This window comes from Hippoglossus stenolepis, chromosome 16 (assembly GCF_022539355.2).
Source record: "Hippoglossus stenolepis isolate QCI-W04-F060 chromosome 16, HSTE1.2, whole genome shotgun sequence".
NCBI lineage: Eukaryota > Metazoa > Chordata > Actinopteri > Pleuronectiformes > Pleuronectidae > Hippoglossus > Hippoglossus stenolepis.
This window is the reverse complement of record NC_061498.1, coordinates 22,747,648-22,769,813: the sequence shown is the minus strand read 5'-3', so window position 1 is coordinate 22,769,813 and position 22,166 is coordinate 22,747,648. Positions and strand designations below refer to the sequence as shown.

The following is a 22,166-nucleotide window of genomic DNA, read 5'->3' as shown; positions in this document are numbered from 1 at the left end:
TAAATGTGATGCTCACACTTCTAATAATGACCCAGTATCACAAGGTAATGCCAGGGCGGATGCAGCAGCGAAAGCAGCTGCTCGCCAGCCACTATCTGCTTCACACATCCTCTTACAGGTCGACCCCACCACCCCCACGGCTGACCTGCAGGAACTCCAACTTAGAGCAACAGCGGATGAGCGTGCACTTTGGAGGAAAAACGGCTGCACATACACAGATGGGGTTAAAGAAGCACTCCCTACCCCAGCGACTGGACCACTTCATAACCTGAAGCCCGGCGACTGGGTGGTAGTGAAAGACCTAAGGCGGAAAAGTTGGCGACACAGACGCTGGACAGGACCGTTCCAGATCCTGTTAACAACCCACACAGCAGTGAAGGTCGCTGAAAGGACAACGTGGATTCATGCCAGTCACTGCAAGAGAGTCCCAGAACCAGACCATCCACCTGCTGCACCCACACTGAATATTTAAAACATAGGATCAGTGAAGAGGGGGCAGCGTTGACCAGCACAGCTGTTGGTAAGAGTTGCTTCGGGGAATCACATAATACACATACCGCCGAGAAGACGACGATGGAACGCCGACCTCCGTGGCATCCCTTCAGTCAGCTGGGCCTGAGTGGCAGTAGAGGAACTGTTCTTTTATTGATGACTGTAATATTTGTTCTTCCTATCATTTGGCTCATGTTCTGTAATCTTGAGAATGGCACGCTTACCACTAATGTTAAGAAAAGAGAATTGTTCGTAAGAACCCCCTGGGAACCTTGGAGCTGGAATAATGATGACAGCGATCTCCCACTGACTGATAACTCTTGGTACGGATTTCTTCTTTGGACCGTTCAAGCCAATCTCCCAGGCCAGTCTGTTTTGTTGGGTTTCAGGCATCCTGTGCGATATGATGATTTGTTTTCCTTAGAAGCTACAGAGAGTGTTTGCTCGTATGAACGTGCCAGCTGCGTCTCTTTAGTTTGTTCCGCGAGATCCACCTTTTTTAATGATAAGCCAGTAAATGTATCCGCATACCCGATGACACACCAATTAGATCTACAGTCACGACATTACAAGATGTGTTATTGCCAAGTTTCTACAGGCCAATCCCTAGGAAATGCTTCTTGTGACATTTATTTGTACAATAAAGGTGTCTCCTCAAATGGAAGGGTAATCAATTACAACAGTAGCTCCGTGCTCACTAATTTTGCATGGCAATGTGGGAAAGGCTCACTATATCCTTATCTGCCTAAATATTGGTCAGGTTGTTGTGCCCTAGTGAATATCTCAATCTCCAATATTATTGTTATGGCCACAAAATCCTCCAATCCTAGATCTAAACGTGACATGGCATAATTTACTATTCTTTATCCATGTTCGCAAACGAAAACAATTAGGGGTTTCAAGTATCTTTCTTCAAATTACAAATCACATCGTCTAACACTCTTGAAGCATGAAATGGCACTTGATTATATTCTGGCCAAAACAGGTGGCCTTTGTGCCACTCTAAATTTTACGAAAGATGCTTGTGTAACCTTGATCCCTGATAACTCTGACAACCTCACCTCTGTAATCGATTCACTAGAGAAGATTAGAGATGCCTTTAACCCCTCTGACTCTGCAGGATTTTCATTCAACAGATGGTTGGCTGACAAACTTGGACCCTGGGGTGCGATGCTAGTTCAACTGTTAATTCCTGTACTACTTACCTTTGGCATTATTTTATGCTTTTGTTCGTTACATGCATGAAGGCCCTTATGTATAGGTGGGTTGGTGATACGGTGACCGGCCACGTTGGTGCATATATGCAACTGTCCCATGATGACCTTGCTAATGAGCCCAGAGATGTGTTTCCCCTCCCTGACTGGTTCCCTCCCCAGAGCCCTTTTTGATAGTGATGAAGAATGTGATGTTGTTGTATTGGCTGTTTAGTCTGCTCTTATTAGTCCTTACTCCCTTCTGCGACGATATACCTGTATCCACAACAATGGCAGTTTGCTTTGCCCAACAGTATTGATGATGATGCATTTTGAATCCTTGTGAATTGATGTATTTGATGTTTTACTGTAGTAGTGCATTCTCCTATATTGTCATAAATGACAAACAGGAGGGAAGTGTATTGGAAAAATTAACTAAGTGTGGTTGAAACCTATTTTATAGTTGAAGAGTAACTTTTTGCATACCTGTCTAAGATTCCATGACCTGAAATGTTTATGACCTGGAACCTGTATGACCTTTCCATATACCTGTTTGACCTTTCCATTACTTATTGACTGTCCAAAGAACCCAATGGAAATGTATGCAAATCAGTTTCCTGTGCATTAATTCCTGTCTCAAACTGCACCTACAGAACCAGTCTGAACTGGTTCTGAGACAGCCTTAGTCCTCCTATATAAGATCCTTGTATTTGACTGTTCTCCATCCTCACTCTGAGATCCTTGTGACTCTCTGTGTTGATCCTTTCTGCAGAAAGCCCCTATTAAAATACACGTAGATAACTTTGGTGTTTCCAGCCTCTTGTATTTCCAGATTTCCATCACAGATGTCTACCTTTAATGTTAATTCAGTGTGTATGGTGTATGTGAAGCTTTGTTGCTTAAGACTGCATCTTTTTTAAAGGTTGACCAAACTGCTTTGAAAACTGACATGACAAAATCTTAACTATAATGAGAAACACCTCAACCAAAAGCACAATAGCAAACAGTTACATCAGCTAGTTTTTGAAGATGCTTTTATATAAAAGAATTTAAAGAAAAAACTGATTTACAGAGCTTAAAAAAATCTGATCTTACAGAAACATACACATTATTTTCAATTCATTATATATGTAAACATATGTGAAATCATCATTTTCTCATATCCTGTCTGTACAGTGAGTCAGACACCTTTGAAGTTCATAAATGACTTGTAAATTTACAATAAAAGTGTGTGTACAGACACTCAAGTCATGAATATATTCCTATAATAATAATGATAATAACAATAATGATACAATGTAGAACACATGCAACTTCATCACGGCCCACATTCAGGAGGTCAGGTGTGGTTTCATTTTTTCATATCCAGACTAAGGTGTTAGGTTGAGTACCTCATGCCTTATCATGGATACACTTGTCAAACATTTTAAGACACTGAATGCAGGTGTTGTTAGTGCAGGTCAACAGAGCAAGTCTGTCATTACAATAATCCCTGGTTCTATTAAATAGTCCCCATTTCATTAAAACATAGAATTCTTGAGATTGGTTGTGTCTAGTTGATTTGAACTGAAACATTTCTCACTTCTGTTATTTTTGTTTCCCTCCCTGCCCCATTTTCCTATATCTCTTGTTAATGAGAAGATATTGCACTGGTCTGCTTTCTTTCCTACTCTTATAAAGCCATGCAGGGTTGCATCTGGTTTATGAAGGATCAAAGGGAGTCCAAAAAACGTGTCACATCACATCCCTGCACTCCACCCTTTGTGCATCCTCTGCCTGAGAGTTAATATAAAATATATTAAAAACAATATAAAATAAACAGTTGTTCATATTATTTGACTTGACTCCATCAAACATAAATGATGTAAACATGTAAACTTAACAGTGTGTACAGTGGTGTTTCAAATAGACCTGTGGGTCAATGAACTTGACAGTGACAGATTGTTTTAATCAGGAAAATTGAGATTTGGTGGCAGGGCAACCCTTTGTTGTTTATTAGATAATAGACTTTGCCTTTGCAATTTATCAGTTGAGGATGTGAAAACAATGTGTTATTGTAAAAGGACACAGTGGTAGTGAACTGACAGAGTTATCATTTTAATCTGTGGAAGACCACAACTTTATTCTTCTGCTTAATTCTAACTTGTTTTATAGTGTCGTACTTGGCAGCAGCAGTTGTCTTTTGAGAAACAACTGAAAAAAACTCCCTGAGGCTATGTCCACTCGGCATCAAACAGCAGACAGCAGTGAACATAGTGGAGCATTTATCAGCTGAAGAGCCAGATATTTCCTTCAGGAGGTGGTGGACACCAAATACAGAGGGGATACAGAGTTTGTGTTCACAGCTTGTTTCTGCTGACAAACAAACAAACTAACAAACAACATCAACAATAAAAAAGTGGCTGTTTATGTGCATGAATCAGCTGAGGGATCATCTTCTTGTTAATGCACTACCAACTGATTGATCCAGGTGCCTAAAGTATTAAACAAACCTCTGTGTACCCAGTACCCTCTCAGTAAAGCAGCTTGTGAGTGTTATGGATTTTTGGAGACACTGTCTCCTCCTTGAGACGTATTGCAGCTGTCTGTCCTGTTTGGGGAAGTGCGGGAGCCATGGCCAAGGTCAAAGGACAGAGCTGCTTCACTCTCTAGACACAACAGATATGAAACTGCGTAGTCAGGTAATACTGTCTCCAGTGAGTTGACCATTGACCAGCAGATTTTCCACAACAGTGAGGCAATATGACTGTCTACTCCCTCCCAAGGCCAAGAAAGAGGGGTTGTATCATTGAGAACTGCAGTGCAGAAAGAAGTGACATGTCCTTTGGGAAATGGAAGGGTCAGGGTGCATGTGGCCGGTCTACCTGCCGCTCTTATTGCCCAATTAGCCATAGAAATGCACTAAAAATGAATCATCTTAAATTAGTCTGCAAATTAATCTTGCACATAACATTTTGTTACAATAAAAAAAAAAATTGTAACTGAGTTTATAATTTTTACTTTTGTTCAATATGTTTTTGGAAGTCTTTAATTAAGTGTCGCCTTTGTGATATCAATACAGGAGTCTGCTTCATGGTGTCCGTTTAAGATACTGATGTTAATTTCTAGAAAGACCTGAAACAAGTGTGGCAAGGTGTAGTGACAATTAAATCACTGACACAATAAGAGAATAAAATGCTACAAAAAACTTCAAACACATTAAACATTAAAAAGCATCTATCACTTTCAAACTGAATAATAGGTATTTTAATTTTAAAAAAACGTATCATTAACAACAAATAGCTTCTATTTTCTGACCATGTCAAATCAGGAACTTGACGTGACAGTGCGTTCTGATCCCAGACCATCATGAATCAACGAGGCCTCTGGAAACTGATCTTGTCACAGCTCAGATGAGGTTTTTCCATTGCTTACTTTGATGTGATGATCCAGAATTCAGTGTTGACCAGTGGTTCGTTGGAAAAAACACTTGATAGGTTTTAGAACTCAGTCATATTCTACAGGCTCCTCCAAATCTACATTCTCCTGAAAAAGAAATAAAGAAGTTATGTAGCATAAAGTAACAGAGAAAAATAAAGGTAAAATCATGGGCATTTGATGTCAAGATGGTGTTTAACTGTCCCTACTAATAAAATAATTTCCCATCTCAAACAATCTTGCTATTTCTACTCCCTCTGTTACTAGTAAGATTTATGCAGCAATCCGTTTCCTGATTTGAGTTTTTTCTGCAAAATGTGATATGATTTGGTAACCTACTTATTTAAACTGCAGTGGTAGGAGTGCAGTTGGTGATGGGTGATGGCAACTCTCAAAAATAAGTATTCATAGTTTAAAGGTTAAAAAGATCACAGACTTTAAAGCATCTTCAGAGGACAAGATCAACATCAGAGGATATTTTTAAATATCAGTTATTACTCGTTTTGAGTGGTGCAGTGGTTAGCACTGTTGCCCCATAGCAAGAAGGTTTTGGTAAGGTTAGGATTGTGTGTGTCTCTGTATGTCACCCCTGTGATAGATTGGCATCTTATCCAGGGTGTACCTCAAAACATTTCTCTGCAGTAACTTGCATGTATCTTTCTGTTGTTGCAAGTCAACTCAAGTCCTCCACCAAGCCGCTTGATCCAATTCCAGCATTCTTTTCTAAATCACTATTTATTTGTTTTAGGAGACGAAATAATGACAATAGTAAATTGTTAACAAACAAAAATAGATTGTTTCCCACTGCATGATCCCTATCAGGTCACTTAAAAAAAACTCTAAACTATAAAATAACTACCTAAATTCACTTATCAACTATAGGTCAATCTGTAACCTTACCTTCCTGAGTAGAATCATTGAGTTCATTCATCAACAATTGAATAGCTACATCACTGATAAAAACACAAAATACCACATGGATTCCACATATCTCACTCCCTCAAAGCTCTATTCTATGTCCTCTCCTTATTCAACCTTTATATGCTTGGGCAACTGTGGCTCAAGAAGTAGAGGGGGTCGTCCACTAACCAGAAGGTCTCCAGTCTGCATTCCGAAGTGTCCTTAGTCAAGATACTGAACCCAAAATTGCCACTTTACATGAATGGTGTGTGATCAAAAAAAGCACCTCATACAGCAGCGCTGTATAAATGAGCGTGACTTACGATCCATCTATCCAGCTGAACAGGGATAAAATGAAATTTGGTTGTGGGTGCTAAAATTCAGAGGCAGCAGGTCTGTGAGTATGCCAGTCATTAAAAACAAGGGACCAGATAAAAATCTATGAGCATTTATATGATTGAATTAGTAATTAAACCAGTAAAAACTGTAAAAAATTAATTTGAAAAAAGTAATTAATAACAGCAGAATAAGTACTGTGGAAATTTACAATTAGATAATTTACTATATAATTGTAACCACCATTGCCTTAGCATTTTACCCATCCTGAATTTGTTCAGGCAGGCCTGGGGAATTATTTAACCCTCAATTATGAGATATGTCTATGGTGGAATAATGGAAGTTAGATGTGTTTTTAATCACTCACCCATCCTCCATGACTCTTTACCCAGGGTGCAAAGGTCTCCATGTAGCACTCTGCATAGCCCTGCATGCGCATTGTTCCAGTGGCTGTCACTATCCGCCGTGATACCTCCATGGTGACAGCCATGCGTCGCAGTGTTGGACTAGCCGATGGCGGGGCCTCAGATACCTGACTCACACTGTCTAGAAGCTTGGCAAATGATGCATAAGAAAGACGAGCAAAGCTGGAGCGCAGGAAAGGGTCTGACTGGATCTGTAAAAAGATGTGCATTTAGCAATAAACTCTCCTGTAGGTCTGTGTTTCTACAATGTTTCCCCTATATTGTTATAGTGGCCACCAACATATGATGTCCCATCAATATCTTTTTCTATAAAACATCCTTTCAGCTCAATTTGAATGCAGTATACAGAGTTTGTGGGTCAAATGTCACTTCTTAAAAAACAAAGAGCGTGGCGGCGTATAGCTCACCTGGTAGAGCTGCCGCCCCAACGGCCATGTATGCATGTCCTCCCCCACTCTCTCTATCCCCCTTTCACAAGTTTAATCTGTCCTATCCATTAAAGGTGATAAAAAGCCCCCAAAAAATACATTTAAAAAACAAAACAGAACCACTGCCTACCTTGGTGTTGATAGAATCTCCCTCCAAACAGAGCACTTGAACAAGCTGCTGCACAACTGCCTCTTTGTCACACACTTCTAAAAGAAAGAGACACAAACTTTACAGTCATTGACAGTGAGTCATACAGCTCTTAGTTAGTGTGTTTCCTCTGTAGGTCAGTTTTAGCTGTGATAAAAAGCCTACTATCCAGTGTCAGTCTGTGGCTACAGGTACCAGTGAAAAGATGAAACACAAACCTGGTAATCCAGTTTGGGTAAGAAATCATGAATCTTTTTCTGGCTTTCTAGTGTATGTGTCCTAATCGGAAATGCCTTTTAGGCAGCCACATGTTGTGGAGCAGGCATTTTGTTTAAGACCTCAGTGAGACCTCAGTACTGCAAGTATCATGTGTTTTCACATTTATTGTTCTCCCCCTTGATAAAAGCATCTCTAGAACATAAGATGATATATCAGTGGTTTAAAGTCGAAAAAACTGCTGCAATGTGTATTTCCATGTCCTCTCTTCTGCCTCTCTCTGGTAATTATTTATGAGCCCCTCCTCTGATTGGCTGACTGCACTTTGAGTGACCAGGCCTATCACCGATCTCATTCTGGCGCATTGACGATCTCTCTGGTAAACACAGCTGAAAGTCACGTTGTTATGTTTGGATACAGCTATAGAAGACCAGCCACATATTCACAATCGGTTACAACAGGATGTTTCTGAACGTTAAGTTACACCGTCTTCATGTTTGTTCAAGTTTTAGCAGGACAGTCGGCCAATGTAGGAGTAAGTCCTGAGTTTCAGTACGGAGTTTCAATACGGAGTTTCAGTACGCAGTAGACATGCAGTACTGAGGTCTTACTGAGGTTTTAAACAAAATACCTGCTCCACAACATGTGGCTGCCTAAAAGGCATTTCCCCGTAGGACACATCCACTATTTTAACTCACGCAAAGAATTTGCGCGAGTTAAAATATTTCAAGGGCAAGAGATACGAAATTTGTGTCTTTGCTTCGACTTAGTATCAAACGTATTACACAAAACATGTCTGTGCCAAATGTGATAATAGAGAAGTGACAGGCATTCCAGAGATATCGCATTCACATGACGAAAAAATGTGCTTTGTGAGGTCACAGTGACCTTGAGCTTTGACCACAAAATTCTATTCAGGTCATCCTTGAGTTCAAGTGGATGTTTCTGCCAGATATAATGAAATTTCCTTTGGGCGTTTCTAATATATTGTGTTTAATAAACAACGCATGGTCATTCGACCTTGACCTTTTGACCATCGACCACCATCATTTTATCAGTTCATCTTTGAGTCTAAGTCATTGTTTGTGCCAAATTTCAAGAAATAATTCAAGATAAACATGAATATAATTTGTGAGGCCACCGTGACCTTGACCTTCGACCTTTGGCTATGAAAATCGAATCAATTAATTCTTGAATGCAAGGGAATCTTTATGCCAAATGTGAAAAGATTCCTTGATGGCGTTATAGAGATATCACATTCACAAGCCAAATAATGTGCTTTGTGAGTGTAAATATTTAAAGAAATTCCCCAAAGGCTTTCTTGAGATATCGTGTTCACAGGAATGGGAGAGCCAGTGGGACGGACGGACGGACAACCGCGCAGGAAAGATTATGGGAATGTATTAGGTGAAAGATGTAGAAGCTGAAAAAATATAAATGAGTAGATAATGAGGGAATAAACATTTTTGGGTGAATTTTCCCTTTAAGCTGTTTTTCACAGTGTGTCTATACTTACAATGCAGCACAAGGAGAGACACTGTTATGATCACACATTGACAGACAGAACCATATCTACGGTGGCCCTGAGAGCTCAACGCACTGCAACTGAAGAAAACACATGCAAGTGGACAAAACACAAGCAAAGTAAGAAAACATCTTCATCAATTTCACAACACAACACAACACATTACAGAAATGCGCAGCAAATACAGAAATGCGCAGCAAATACAGAAACACGCAGCAACTACAGAAAACGACAACGGAAGTGTTTCCAGAGGACAGCTAAAAGTGATGGACACTGCTGCCACAGGAGACACAAAAACGTCCAATACATCAAACAAATTTGGTTCCACACAGGGGTCGGCAACCCGCGGCTCTGGAGCCGCATGCGGCTCTTCAGCCTCTCTGCAGTGGCTCCCTGTACAGTGTTGTGCATATTTTTCGCGAACGTTGAACTTTACCAATCATTTTTCATATGATTAACGTGAACGTAACGATGAACGTGAGTGAACGTCACGTTCATTTTTTAAATCATCATCGTATCAGGCCATCATGAAATACCATGAGTGGGCGTGTGTGTGTGTGTGTGTGTGTGTGCTCCCAAATAGCGCACACACACACTGGCCCCGGGGCTCCGCCCCCGCTCACTCGTTCAGAGAGACACACAGTGAGATCAGAGCTCGGAGGAGGGGTCAAAATTGCTCTTTTGATAGTAAAGGTTACCTACCCCTGCACAATATGGACAATACATTGCATCACAAACAGGGGCTTGCTTGTTAGCGCTGTTTATTCAGTTTAACAGGAGAAACCGGCATGTCTCTAGCTCAGACCGTTGAGGAGTCATGATGCTCTAAAGACAACATGATATTTGAGATCGTATACGGCCCAGTGGGTCTCAGAGGGTTAACAGGATACATCTGCAGTAATAAAGTTTATTATTTATTAAAATAAACCAAAAACGTTTACAGTTTAGCAAATTTTCCAAGATCACTGACGGACACCGACTTTAACAACTCCAAACTGCGGCAGCAACAACAAGCGGACGTGTCCATCACTTTTAGATGTCCTCTGGAAACACTTCCGTTGTCGTTTTCTGTATTTGCAGCGCGTTTCTGTATTTGCTGCGCATTTCTGTATTTGCTGCGCATTTCTGTATTTGCAGCGCGTTTCTGTAATGTGTTGTGTTGTGAAATTGATGAAGATGTTTTCAATATTTTGGTGGTCTATAGACTATAATAGGGAGAATGACATTTCAGTATGACAGCATGATACTCAAATTAACTAAAAACATCAAAAGATATATTGCTTGGCCTTTGAGCAGAGGTGGAGAACCTTTTTTCTATCAAGGGTCATTTGAATTTTTATAAACACATATCACACCGGGGCTCCCGACTTACTTCTTACATTGGTTGCACTGGTGCGCCAAACTTTTTCATTTAGGTGTTTTGGGTATCGCCACTAATTTCCCAAATCCATTTGTTTGCAATTCACAAGGTTTCGATTCGATATCAATTCAGTTAAGGATATTTGATTGTACAATCTTGCTTGGATTCGTGTAAACCTCTAACTTGGTGCATCATTTAAAAATATTAAGGTAATTACAAATAACAATAACAAATTTAGTTGGACCATATATCGTCCTGGAAAATATTGTGATAAATTATGTTATTATAATTATCATTTTTATAATTATTATAGCATCTTAAGAATATTCAGTCTGACATTTGAATGGGACTTAAAAATATTAAAATATAATATACATAAAACATTACTCATTGCTCTGTTAACAAAAATTGCTCTTGAATAAATATTAAAATATTTTGGAACAGGATGAGGTTACCACCTCAGTAAACGGGATGGGATGGTTATGATTTAGATGAGTTTTAAGGTTTGTATTGTATTAGGTTAGTATGCCAGCGTTTCCTCTAGGATTGTGTATGTGTGTGTGTGTGAGTGTGTGTACCTGTGTCTTGTGAACTCTCGAGCGACTTAAACAAAGACAAAGTAAACTTCAGTACAATTCAGGTCCTAATAACTTGTGATTAGTGTTACTGTTTATTGTTTATTGCAGTTTATTAAGTGTAAAGTGAGCACAGGTCAGCAGGAGTGTGGAGGGAGGACTCTGACAAGGTACAAACAGTAACAGGTCAGAAGCAGCAGTGCTTATAGTTTATAATTCAATCAATCAATCAATCAAATTTTATTTGTATAGCCCATATTCACAAATCACAATTTGTTTCATAGGGCTTTAACAAGGTGTGACATCCTCTGCCCTTAACCATCAACAAGAGTTGAAAAAACCCTTTTAACAGGGTAAAAAGAAGGTAGAAACCTCAGAGAGAGCCACATGTGAGGGATCCCTCTCCCAGGACGGACAGAAGTGCAATAGATGTCAAGTGTAAAGGAGAACATCAGAAAGATAAGGGTATTTACAGCATTGATTAGAATAAACACTTTGTAGCATAATGGAAGGTAAATTAATTGATGGATTATTGTCAGTAATGATCGAGTATCTGAGGAGAAATATTATATATCAAGATCGGAAGCCACTATAGTCCACAGTCATTGTCCACTGCCGCCATCAGGATCCACCATCAGCTGCCACCTCAATCGTGGTCCACTACCACTATCAGATGCCAACACGATACAGGATCCGCCATTATTATCACAATCAGCCAGCTAGATACAGGATCCGCCATTATTATCACGATCAGCCAGCACGATACAGAATCCGCCATACAGGATCACAATCTCTTTAACGCGATCCACCATCATAATCCACGATGTGGCTGCAGCCGCTGCCCTGGATCTGCGGTAATTGGCGGTTGGTAGTGGAAACCCTGTATTCACACTTTTTGTTGCCACTCTTCTTGAACTACATGTAATTTGCCTCATTTACGTTACTGAGTTCTCCTCTCTAAACTCTGCTTCCCTGTCTGTTTGTGTGTGAGTGAGTAGGGGCGGGGCTGGCTTGGGGACTGTGTGTGTGAAAACTCCGACACACCAGCTCAATGTTAGACACACAAGTGCGAGCAAGGGATTTTCACACTTTTGGACACGTGTGCATTTTTTTTGGTTGGTATTTATGAATTTCCTTGCGATCAAACAATCTTGCGGACATCAATCAATCAATCAAATCTTATTTGTATAGCCCATATTCACAAATCACAATTTGTCTCATAGGGCATATGGTGGCTTTCCGTCTGCCCCTCTCCTCTTTTCTAAAAGTGAAAAATTTAATTTTGTGGGGCATTTTCCTCTAAAGCAGGAGATTAATCAGTATTTGGCAATGTTTCAGTCAGAAATTGGCATGCTGGCAAGCTGATGATAAAAAAAAAGATCTTTGATGAAGAGATTTGTTGATAAGTAATAATTATTCTCAACTTTACTATTAACAATGTAATAACTTAACTCAAAATAAATGGAGCGACGCCGGCGAGCTAGTTCAGGCAGCCAACTCGAGCTGCGCTGCGCCAATCATGTGACATACATCATGTGACATACCTCACTCTCCACAACCATCTATCATACACACCCATCTTATCAGGTTGTCTATTTAAGAAGAGAGGAATTTCCCATCATCCCTATTGCTACCAGTTGCTTCAGCCCCTCCACCACCCCAGCATCCACCTGTAGGCTCCGACGGGGGGGTTACAAGTATTTGCCCATCACTCCCATCATTCCTGTGTAATCATATGGGGGAGTGATTAAGTTGGAGCCTAGACGCCAAACACTAAACCTGTTCTACTGCTGCAATAAATGTTTGAACGTGAGTTGTCTGACTGAACTAACTGAACATTCGATTATTACTTTAATAATGTACACATAATTTTTTTTTCTTTACAAAATATGCAGAGGATAATACATATTGCATTACAGAACAGGCATTTTCAGCAGCTGCGGGAAGCCCTACATCGCTGCATTTCACTCTACTGCTCCACTACCCCAGACAGGCCGCAGAGAGACGGGGCAGGGACCCAGGGGTCTGCTCAGCTCCACTGGCCGAGCCAGAGTGCGCACTGCAGGCCACAGCACCACCAAGCCTTGGGGTATCACGCAGGCCGCCTGCACTTTCCAGCTCTCCAGCCAGAGGTTGTGTCCCAGTGACCCAGGAAACCTGCACAGCTCTCTCGGCCCGGCCAGAGCACTCAGAGCCACAGTCATCGTTGGTTCCGAAGCAACATCCAAGAAACATTCTGACGCTCAGGCCACACTGGCTGCGGCTGCGGTTGCGGTTGAAACAATTTGTTAACCACAACCCCTTTAGCATGAGGAAAGGCATCAAGGCACTGACAGATTACAATGCCAACTATCTTATCTTACTACTTAATCAATTATTTGATTGCTTCTCCACTCAAAGAGAGGAGCCTGTCTTGACACAGGTTCTACAGCACCACCAGGTGAGAGCTACACTAAAGTAGATTAATGGACATAAGGCAGCGGGTCCAGATGGTGTGCCAGGACAGGTCCTGAAAGCATGTGCTGGGCAGTTTACAGAGGTGTTTATAAAAATATTCAACCTCTCAATACAACATGCTACTGCTCTGACTTGCCTCAAATCCTTCCAGTTCCTATAATCGACCGTGAAGTGCTTACATGACTATCGCCCAGTGGCACTAACACCCACTGTCAATAAGTTATTTGAGAAGCTAGTGCTTGCATACATCAGGAGCTTCATTCCACCAGACCAGGATGAGCAACAGTTTGCCTTTTCAGCAAACTGCACTACAGGGAGTGCCATCACAACCTAGGGGCATCAAACAGTTATGTGAGGCGGCTATTTGTAGACTTCAGTTCTGCTTTTAACACAGTCATCCCCCAAAAACTGGTCAGCAAAGTTTACACCCTGGGCCTTGGTTCCCCAATAAACTCATGGATCATGAATATTGGGTGTGTGTGCGTGTGTGAGTAGAGGGTTTACCTTGTGAAAGCTGGGCTGTAGAACTCGGTTTCTTTATACTGGTGGACCTCTGTGCAATCTTTTCCAGCTTCTCTGCTACCTCATTATAGAACTCAGGATGGTGGTCTATATCAACATTACAACAACATAAGTATATCAGATGAAGCCTGTTATTTATTGTTTTCTATTCAATTTTTCCACTCTCTACTGTTCTTGTCAGTTGCTATATTCACATGCCCACAAAAACACAGACTGACACTTTTTTATAGTAAGCTCTTTCTACCTTGCTTTGATTTAACTATTGCACTGCTGAGCTGACTGGTTTCACCCTTTGAACAACACCTTTGAAACTTTCTAAGGATTCTAGGTTTAGCAGTCAACATTAGCATACAAACTACACTTTGGATGTCCAAATTATTATAATGGAAAGATTGAAAAAAAAAATACTTTCAATTTAGATGCAGCGCCAAACAAATTAACAACTACAGCTAAAGCTGTTTATTTTTATAGTGTAAGGGAGGAGCTTACTGGGAGAGATTATGGGTGGGGTGGGTTCTAGTCCTCGGTGGACTGGCGTGGTAGGCTTATTGGGATAGGATCCATGCCCCTCTTTGTCTTCTCTCTCCAACTTTAACCTGATGAACTTTGAAATCTTTTTTCTAATCTTCGCTTTCTTCAGCTTCTTCTGCGGTTTCTTCTCACTTTCATCATCTTCTGATGTAGAGGTCGGGATAGCAAGATCATCCTGTGGGAACATGTTCTTCTTCAACATTGAAGATGTGGTGATTTTGTGTGTTATGAATATTTATAATACAGATTGGATTTCTGCATTACATTAGTAATAAATTTACTTAAACTAATATCGTCTCAATTGATATCACATCGGAAATGCACACATGCGAAAAGGTGTTTGTACCCATCCCTATTTGAAACAAAGTTTCATTCTTCCTGAAAAGTGTTCGGTGCCCCAGAAGTTCTGAAAGAGCCGAAATCTAGCTTATTCTAAAGATCCTCAAAATGACCCACACAAAATTATTTTTACCCCTTTTTAGTGGTGAAAAGTAAGTGGATTGTCATGATATTTTCAACCGACTATTATCTTCAATTAGTATTACAATTGTCTTCATACTTGTATCCACAGCTGCTAATACTGTTAAGAAATGTAAGATACATGTGACTGTCACTCTCAACTGTCTAGACAACGTCCCTAGATGTAGCTGCTGGCTACATGAGGAAGATTGATCCCAGACTGAACAGAGGGATATTTTGATTGGTGGAAACCAAGAAAAATGGTAAAACAGATCTCCAAGAACCTGCTGCTACTGTTTCCACTGTATTTTACATTCAGAATGAAAGTGCATGGGTTCCACGGAAAATGATTCAAGAAGCCTTGACTCTCTTCAGGTCAGACGGAGATCATCAAGACATTCTGGAGTTAAACCTACAGCCCAGTATCAGAGAGCTTGGTCTCAAGTGCAGGTCATGGCTCCCCCGACAAGATAATGACCTAAAACATTACTAGCAGCCAAGAATGGATGAGAAGAAAGCTGCTGTGTTGATATTGCTGACAATACATAACTGAAAGGGATGCAGCTAGATGAAAGGCCACGGAGTAACTTAAATCATAAGGTTTATCACCTGGAGCATGAATGTGCTGAAGAGTATGTGTGTTTTTACCTATCTTAAGAGTCATTAAGTTAAAGATGCAAGTTGTCATTAACATGCTAGTGGGTCATTGAGGTCTGCGCAATCCTCGTTGTATGAGCAATCCTCGTTTTTAATTGTTTAATTCACCACTGTGAAATTTAGCCATCTTTAAGACTTTACTTAATCAGCAGCATAAGAGTCCCTTGGGCCCAACCTCAGGATAATGAAGTGTGTGATTCCTCGCCTACTCCTTTGTTTCCTGGTCCCACCCTCCTTCAATCCAAATGTTTTTTCTGTTCGTGTTAATAACTATAATCTAGCCACAGCAGCACCACCCATCCAGCCAGCTTCGTCAGCCTCATTCATCGGCACACACTACTGTGCCGCTATCTCCTCCAGCTCTGCGATATCAACGTGAGCAATATATGTATCGCAAAAGACGGTTTAAACTACGATAAATGGTGTTCCATGTACCATGCATCCAAAATCTGCATGTCAACACATTTGGCCAATCAGATGGAGCCCTGCTGCCCTATATAATATTTTAAAGATATTCAGATCATAGACGGAAAGAACAAAGGTGCAAACAATTACATGTCATGAATCTGACTTTACATTTTCTGAGAAACTTTCTTAAGAACAATTTTAAGAAAAAACTTATTGGTGATATTGGTGAATAAGGCCCATAAAATGTTTCACAGACCAGTTCCTTCCATAGGTTTCAGTGGCTACAGTGGAGGAGGATGGTGCACTTTAACTTGGCTAAAACTTCACTCATTATCACTCACCACTATGCCTATGGAGGGTTGTGATCCATGCAGTTACACACCTCCGGAGGAGGATAACAGCGAACATATAGGCTAAAAATATGGTGTAAATGATGCCGTTTCAAGTTGAATTTGAATGTCGGCGCTTGCAGACACTTTGACACAGGAGCAGTACAGAGGCATTTTATGTTTTTTTTATGTCTGAAGAACTGGTCACCAGTTACTTCAATTGCATTGGAATTGGCTGCAACACTGTTTACCCCTGAAACTCCAAAAGTGTCTTGTGGACTCAAACACTTCACCCACCCCTCAATCGGCATAGAAGAATAATAATCATTTTTGGGTGAACCATAAGTTTAAGCCTTGGTGGGGGGGTATGCTCTCTCTAAGTGCCCTTCTAGTTGTTGCATGGTCCTTGCTGGTGAACTGCAATTTATTTCAAATCAACACACAAAATTTCTTGGAAAATAGTGCACAAGAAAATAATACTTCCTCACCTCTGCTTGGTCTGTGATGTGGGAAAATGTTGCAGTGCTCTCCCTGTCAAGTGAGCTTTTAGGATCTTTAGCAGAGCGTTGTTTGTTGTTGAGACGTGGCAACTGCTTTATGAAGTCTTTGAATCCAGTCTTTTTCGCATCTGCTGAACCGACATCTTCAGCCTGAGAATCACACCCATCCTTTGCTTTTGGTTGTGATCTGGAGCTAGCATCGGAAAGCATGATATTATAGAGAATAGCAGGTTCAAAGGTTGAAGAACAGCCAAAAAGCACATGTCATCACTCAGTTTAAGGTAAATGGAGATGAGTTTCAGTTCAGAGGGCTAATTTACATTACCTGTACTTGTTGGGCTCTCTGTAAGCACCACCTACTCTACCAGGCCTCTCTTTCATTGGGGCAGAAAGGGTCCGTTGGAGAAATGCCTGGAGGACTAGATGAGTCTCAGCCTTGATCTCAACCAATGAGATTGAGGAGATGGAGGAGACAGAGGAATGGTGGCCTCGAGACTCTGACATCACTAACTTGAAGTGAGACAGAAATGAACAAAAACATTTTCTTATTCTATATCATTTAAGTGAGGACCACATTTAAAAGACAAGTAAAATGTACTTTTTTTTACCATCATTAGTTGTACAACAATCTGAACCTCATCATGCAATCTATAGTATATGCTATTTTAACTATACTTTTACTGAAGGCTCATCCACCCAAATGAGAGAACTCAGGTAGGCCAGTGCTGTTCAAATGTGAGCAGCAATAGGGAGCCTGTGGAAAGACATGAGAAGTAGAGTGACAAAACCTGTCTTTGGCTGGTTGAAGACAGTACATGCTGCTGCATTTTTGACCATTTGCTGTGGTCTTACATGCTGGCAGCCCTGTCAGGGGGATGTTCAGGCTTGAGATGAACAAGTGCCTGAACAAAGATTCAAATAGCCTAATCAGTAAGACAGACCTTATCTCTGATGTAACACACTAAGCAACATTACTGAGCGACAGTTGCAGCATGCTGAGTGAAAGCTAGTATTAATCATGAAGCATGTTGGTGAGAGTCAGGAGGTACTTAGCTGAATGTTTACTAGACTATATTAAGATTAAGAAGTTCTTTATTAGTCCCGCAATGGGGAAATTTGCAATGTTACAGCAGCCGAAGACATCACATAAGTAGCATGCAGTACTTGGGTGAAGGAATATAAAGAAATAGAAATATGCAACAATATTTAGAAAAAATATAAATGTAATTAAACCGGGATATGCAGTATATTGCACAGAATTTTTTACAAATGAATATAGTACAGGGAATATTGCATAGTTGAGAAATGTTAAAGTGACAGTCCATAGTGGTGGTGCATGTAGTTTTACTTGGAGCAGAGCTGGTTGTACAGTCTTACTGCTGCAGGAAGGAACCATAATCAAGTAGATTATTTTGAGAGAAAATCTGAGACTTGGTGGAACCCACAAGCAATTGGACCCTGGATATTAAAGGTAGTAGTGACACTGACCAGTAGTTTTCAATGGGAGACGGTCTTAGAGTTGGCTTTTTACTTTGGGTCTGGTTGAACTTGGTGGTGACTGAAATTGAGGTCAGAAAAGCATTGTTGATAGGTGCATGACTGTGGGCATGTTTTTGAATGATATGGTTAAAATCTATCAATTGAAAAATTGCAGTACATCGATTGGTTGTTGTAGGTCCTAAAAATGTTATTGAAGGAAGATAAACAGAGATAAAATAGTTGTAGGTGCTACTGCCTAAAACTAAATGAAAGCAAAACAAACACAAACACATCTGGACAAACCAGTCTGTTAACATTCCTGCTGTTTGAAGATCTGAAATACTGTACATCACAACAGTGACAGCACTTTCATTAAACAAACAGAGTCTTGTTTAGCCATATTCAAAACATGACATTTTCAAGTTCATACATGATTCCAATTAAAACTTTTGCAACATTTAAATAAATAATGTGATGATCAAAAATGTGATTTAAAGAAAATAGCTAGCCACCAATCTAATTGTCAGGAGGCTGTTGCTCAGGATGTAGAGCTGTGTGTGCGTGTAAAAACTGTGTGTATGCGAGCTATCGTGTAAAGCACGTATAGTGGTCCTAATGACTAGATAAATCCTTTCAGACTACAATAGTGACCAACAAAAGGAGGAAACATGGTCGTTACAAAACGGAGCGAAACACATTGTTGGCCCATACAAGAGACAAGTAAGAGTTACACAACAAAAGCACAAGTGGCATGGACCTCAAGACTAGGATATTTTTTTACACAACAACGTGAGCAGTGGAGGATAAAGCACTGGTGCTCAGAACTAAAAGGCCATGGGACCGACCGGACGGGACGGTGGGATAACTTTAGTCTACCCCTGTAGCCACCAGGGAATGCTACCATGACTGGGCTTTTTTTCTCACAACACACCCGCACCTGGAAGAGCGAAACACCTCCGCTACGAATTTCTACCACATGAGCTCAGTATTTCCCACAGACGGACAGACAGGAAGCCTCGGACCATCCGGCCTGACTGTATCGGGTAGGTCCGCACTAAGCGCCTGAAACATTCCGCTCTCTAGTTGTAGGTAAAGAACAGACGGAAAAGGAAAGTTCAGTCAGGCAACTTTTCCTACCTCTGTGTATGTTTCCGCTTGTCCACTTGATATTTTACGTCTTCTCTCCCCTGTGTGTGTGTGTGTGTGTGAGAGAGAGAGAGAGAGAAAGAGCAGTGGGAGGGCCCATTTCTCGTCCGTCCCAACTTGGACTGCTTTCTCTCTGACATGGAACTGGTTCTTTTCACAAACTTCAGGAAACAGTTGAAAATTTCAAAAGAAAATTCAAATTTAAAGAAAGGCTGTTATATTTGAATCACTTCCGTTATATGAAGGTAGCAATATTTATGTCGAGAAAGGAATTAAAAACTAAAATACCATATTTTATCATAAAATAAAATTGGGGACAAGTGCACAAAAAGCTAACCAAATCAGCAACATTTTGAATACCTGCTCCTTCTTATAATGCATTGAAACAATTCTGGTGTTACTCTACTACAACTACATCCTTGACATGTGAAATTGGGTAATTGGATGCCAACATTTATAATCAGCAAACAACACAATGATACACATATAGTGTTGTAATAGTCAATGTGCTGTTATGGGATTTGCTCAAAGCCAGGTGTAGCTTGTAGTATGCACCACACGATGGTTCATTTGACTTCTTAGCCCTGTCAGCTGTGGCACTTTCTATCAGGCAGTCCCAATCAAGAAATACTGCTGCTGTATGACTTTGCAAAGTGGTCTCAAGAAAAGGTGATGCTCTTACTGACTCTGGATTACAGGGCCTAGTTTTTCTGAACCTCTCTGACTCAGTTTGTATACATTCTTGATACGATCAAAGGGGGTTCCTCACTGGCATCAGGTTTTTCTCTGGCAAGGTCTTGGATTTTTTTTCAGTCAAGAAAAGTCCAATGCTAAACCAATGAAAACAGAATTTGTCATATACTAAGCTATTCATATATAATACAATTTAAAGGTTTATGTTTAAAGGTTCAGTGTGTAGAATTTAGTCACATCTAGTGGTGAAGTTGCATGTTGCAGCTGAATACCCCTCACCTCACCCTCCCCTTCCAAACATGAAAGAAATCCTGTGGTAGCCTTCAGTTTGACTCAAAAGGTGTTTAGTTTGTCCAATTTGGGCTAATGTAAAAAACATGGCGACCTCCGTAGAGAGGACCCACCCCCGGTGTAAATATAAAGTATTTAAATATATAGGGCCCATTCTAGAGTAAAGAAAACAAAAATTTGTTCAATTTAGATGAAACACACTAGTGAAAACATCACTAGGATTATTTTATATATTCAATTTCTACCAATAGATCCCTTTCACCTGAATCTTACACACTGAGCCTTTAATATAATCTCCTCTCAGATCAGCCTGTTTATGTGCAGATGTAATGATTATGGACATGTGAACAGTCATGTATCCAGCCTGTGCACAGATTTGTGAGATTTACAAAAGAGAACCATTGATACTAATGCCTTAACAAAAGTGATTCCAAAAGTTCATGTTTCTTTTTGCATACACAGAGCTTTCATCTCTAACCCACTGAGAGTTTTTATGCATTTGAGCCCTACAGTCAGATGTAGAAAAATGTTACTAAGAAAACAGAGACTTTAGAAATCATAATGGTTCGCAGACAAGCATTAGAATTCCAAATTAGAGTTGACATATACAAACAATTCCAGAGAACCACATTGATTTGAAAGCCTAACAAAGAGTGGTATAGGTAAGACAAAGTGGATGTGTTCAGGCCTGTGTATAATATTACCACCTTTCAATGGGTACAAGAATATAAAGTTAGTTTCTGTTCTGAGTGATGCCCTAAAGGGGGGATTTCAGTCACTTTATGGAGGGGGAATCAGGCCTGTAAAGACACCAATAAACCTGAAACCAAATTTCTTTAGGTCCAATTCTATGCTGGTTCAGATGAGGCAGTTCAAAAGGGCAGTGCAATTATGTCTGATGGTCAACATTTAGAGTAAGGTTTTACACCATTACATCAAAACCTACTAAAAGCAATAGGTTGTGGGCTGGGCTAATGTAATGGTAAATGATCTGTACATATTCATACAGTGCATTTATGGGCAGCACTTTTTCTATGAGAATGGCAGGGGGTTCACCATCTTGCCCAAGGACACCTTGGAATGCATAATGGGGAAGACATGGGATCAAACCGCCCACACTCTGGATTAGGATCTGTGGATCACGTATCAGAGGTCGTAATGGTGGATCCAGTATGGCGGACTCTGCATCGTGCTGGCTGATCGTGATAACAAAGGCAGATCCTTTATCGTGTTGGCATCAGATACTGGTAGTGGACCACGACCGAGGTGGCAGCTGATGGTGGATCCTAATGGCGGCAGTGGACAATAACTGTGGACTATAGTGGCATCCGATCTTGATGGTGGATCATGATCTTGCTGGCTGCTGACCATGGACTATGATTGCAGCAGGACTGCTCGATACATAGTATTTCTCCTCAGACACTTGACCATTAATGACATTAATCCACCAATTCACTGACCTTCAGTTATACTTCAAAATGTTTACCCTAATCAATGCTGCTAAAACCTTTATCTTGATGTTCTCCTTTACACTTGACATCCATTGCACTTCTGTCCGTCCTGGGAGAGGGATCCCTCACATGTGGCTCTCTCTGAGGTTTCTACGTTCTTTTTTCCCTGTTAAAAGGGTTTTTAAGTAGTTTTTCCTTACTCTTGTTGAGGGTTAAGGGCAGAGGATG

The 22,166-nt window shown here is 40.5% G+C and overlaps 2 protein-coding genes across 6 annotated transcripts in view; both read right to left on the bottom strand.

Annotated features, from left to right (window-relative positions):
* Nucleotides 1-22,166, bottom strand: part of LOC118123436 (methyltransferase-like protein 22) — a 640,601-nt gene that overhangs the window by 493,321 nt on the left and 125,114 nt on the right. The window lies entirely within an intron of this gene.
* On the bottom strand, nt 2,703-19,642 carry bcl2l12 (BCL2 like 12). Of its 4 annotated transcripts, none has more exons than XM_035180091.1 (9): nt 19,495-19,642; nt 18,367-18,436; nt 17,204-17,388; nt 16,867-17,071; nt 14,484-14,718; nt 13,977-14,081; nt 7,322-7,398; nt 6,706-6,954; nt 2,703-5,210 (listed from the first exon to the last, which is right to left on the bottom strand). In XM_035180091.1, the coding sequence occupies exons 3-9, from the start codon at nt 17,380-17,382 to the stop codon at nt 5,172-5,174; spliced, it is 1,089 nt and encodes a 362-aa protein (XP_035035982.1). In that variant the 5' UTR covers nt 17,383-17,388; nt 18,367-18,436; nt 19,495-19,642; the 3' UTR covers nt 2,703-5,171. The 4 variants fall into 4 exon arrangements, with proteins under 4 accessions (XP_035035982.1, XP_035035986.1, XP_035035984.1 ...); XM_035180095.1 differs by having other exon boundaries at nt 14,484-14,700; XM_035180093.1 differs by having other exon boundaries at nt 16,867-17,065.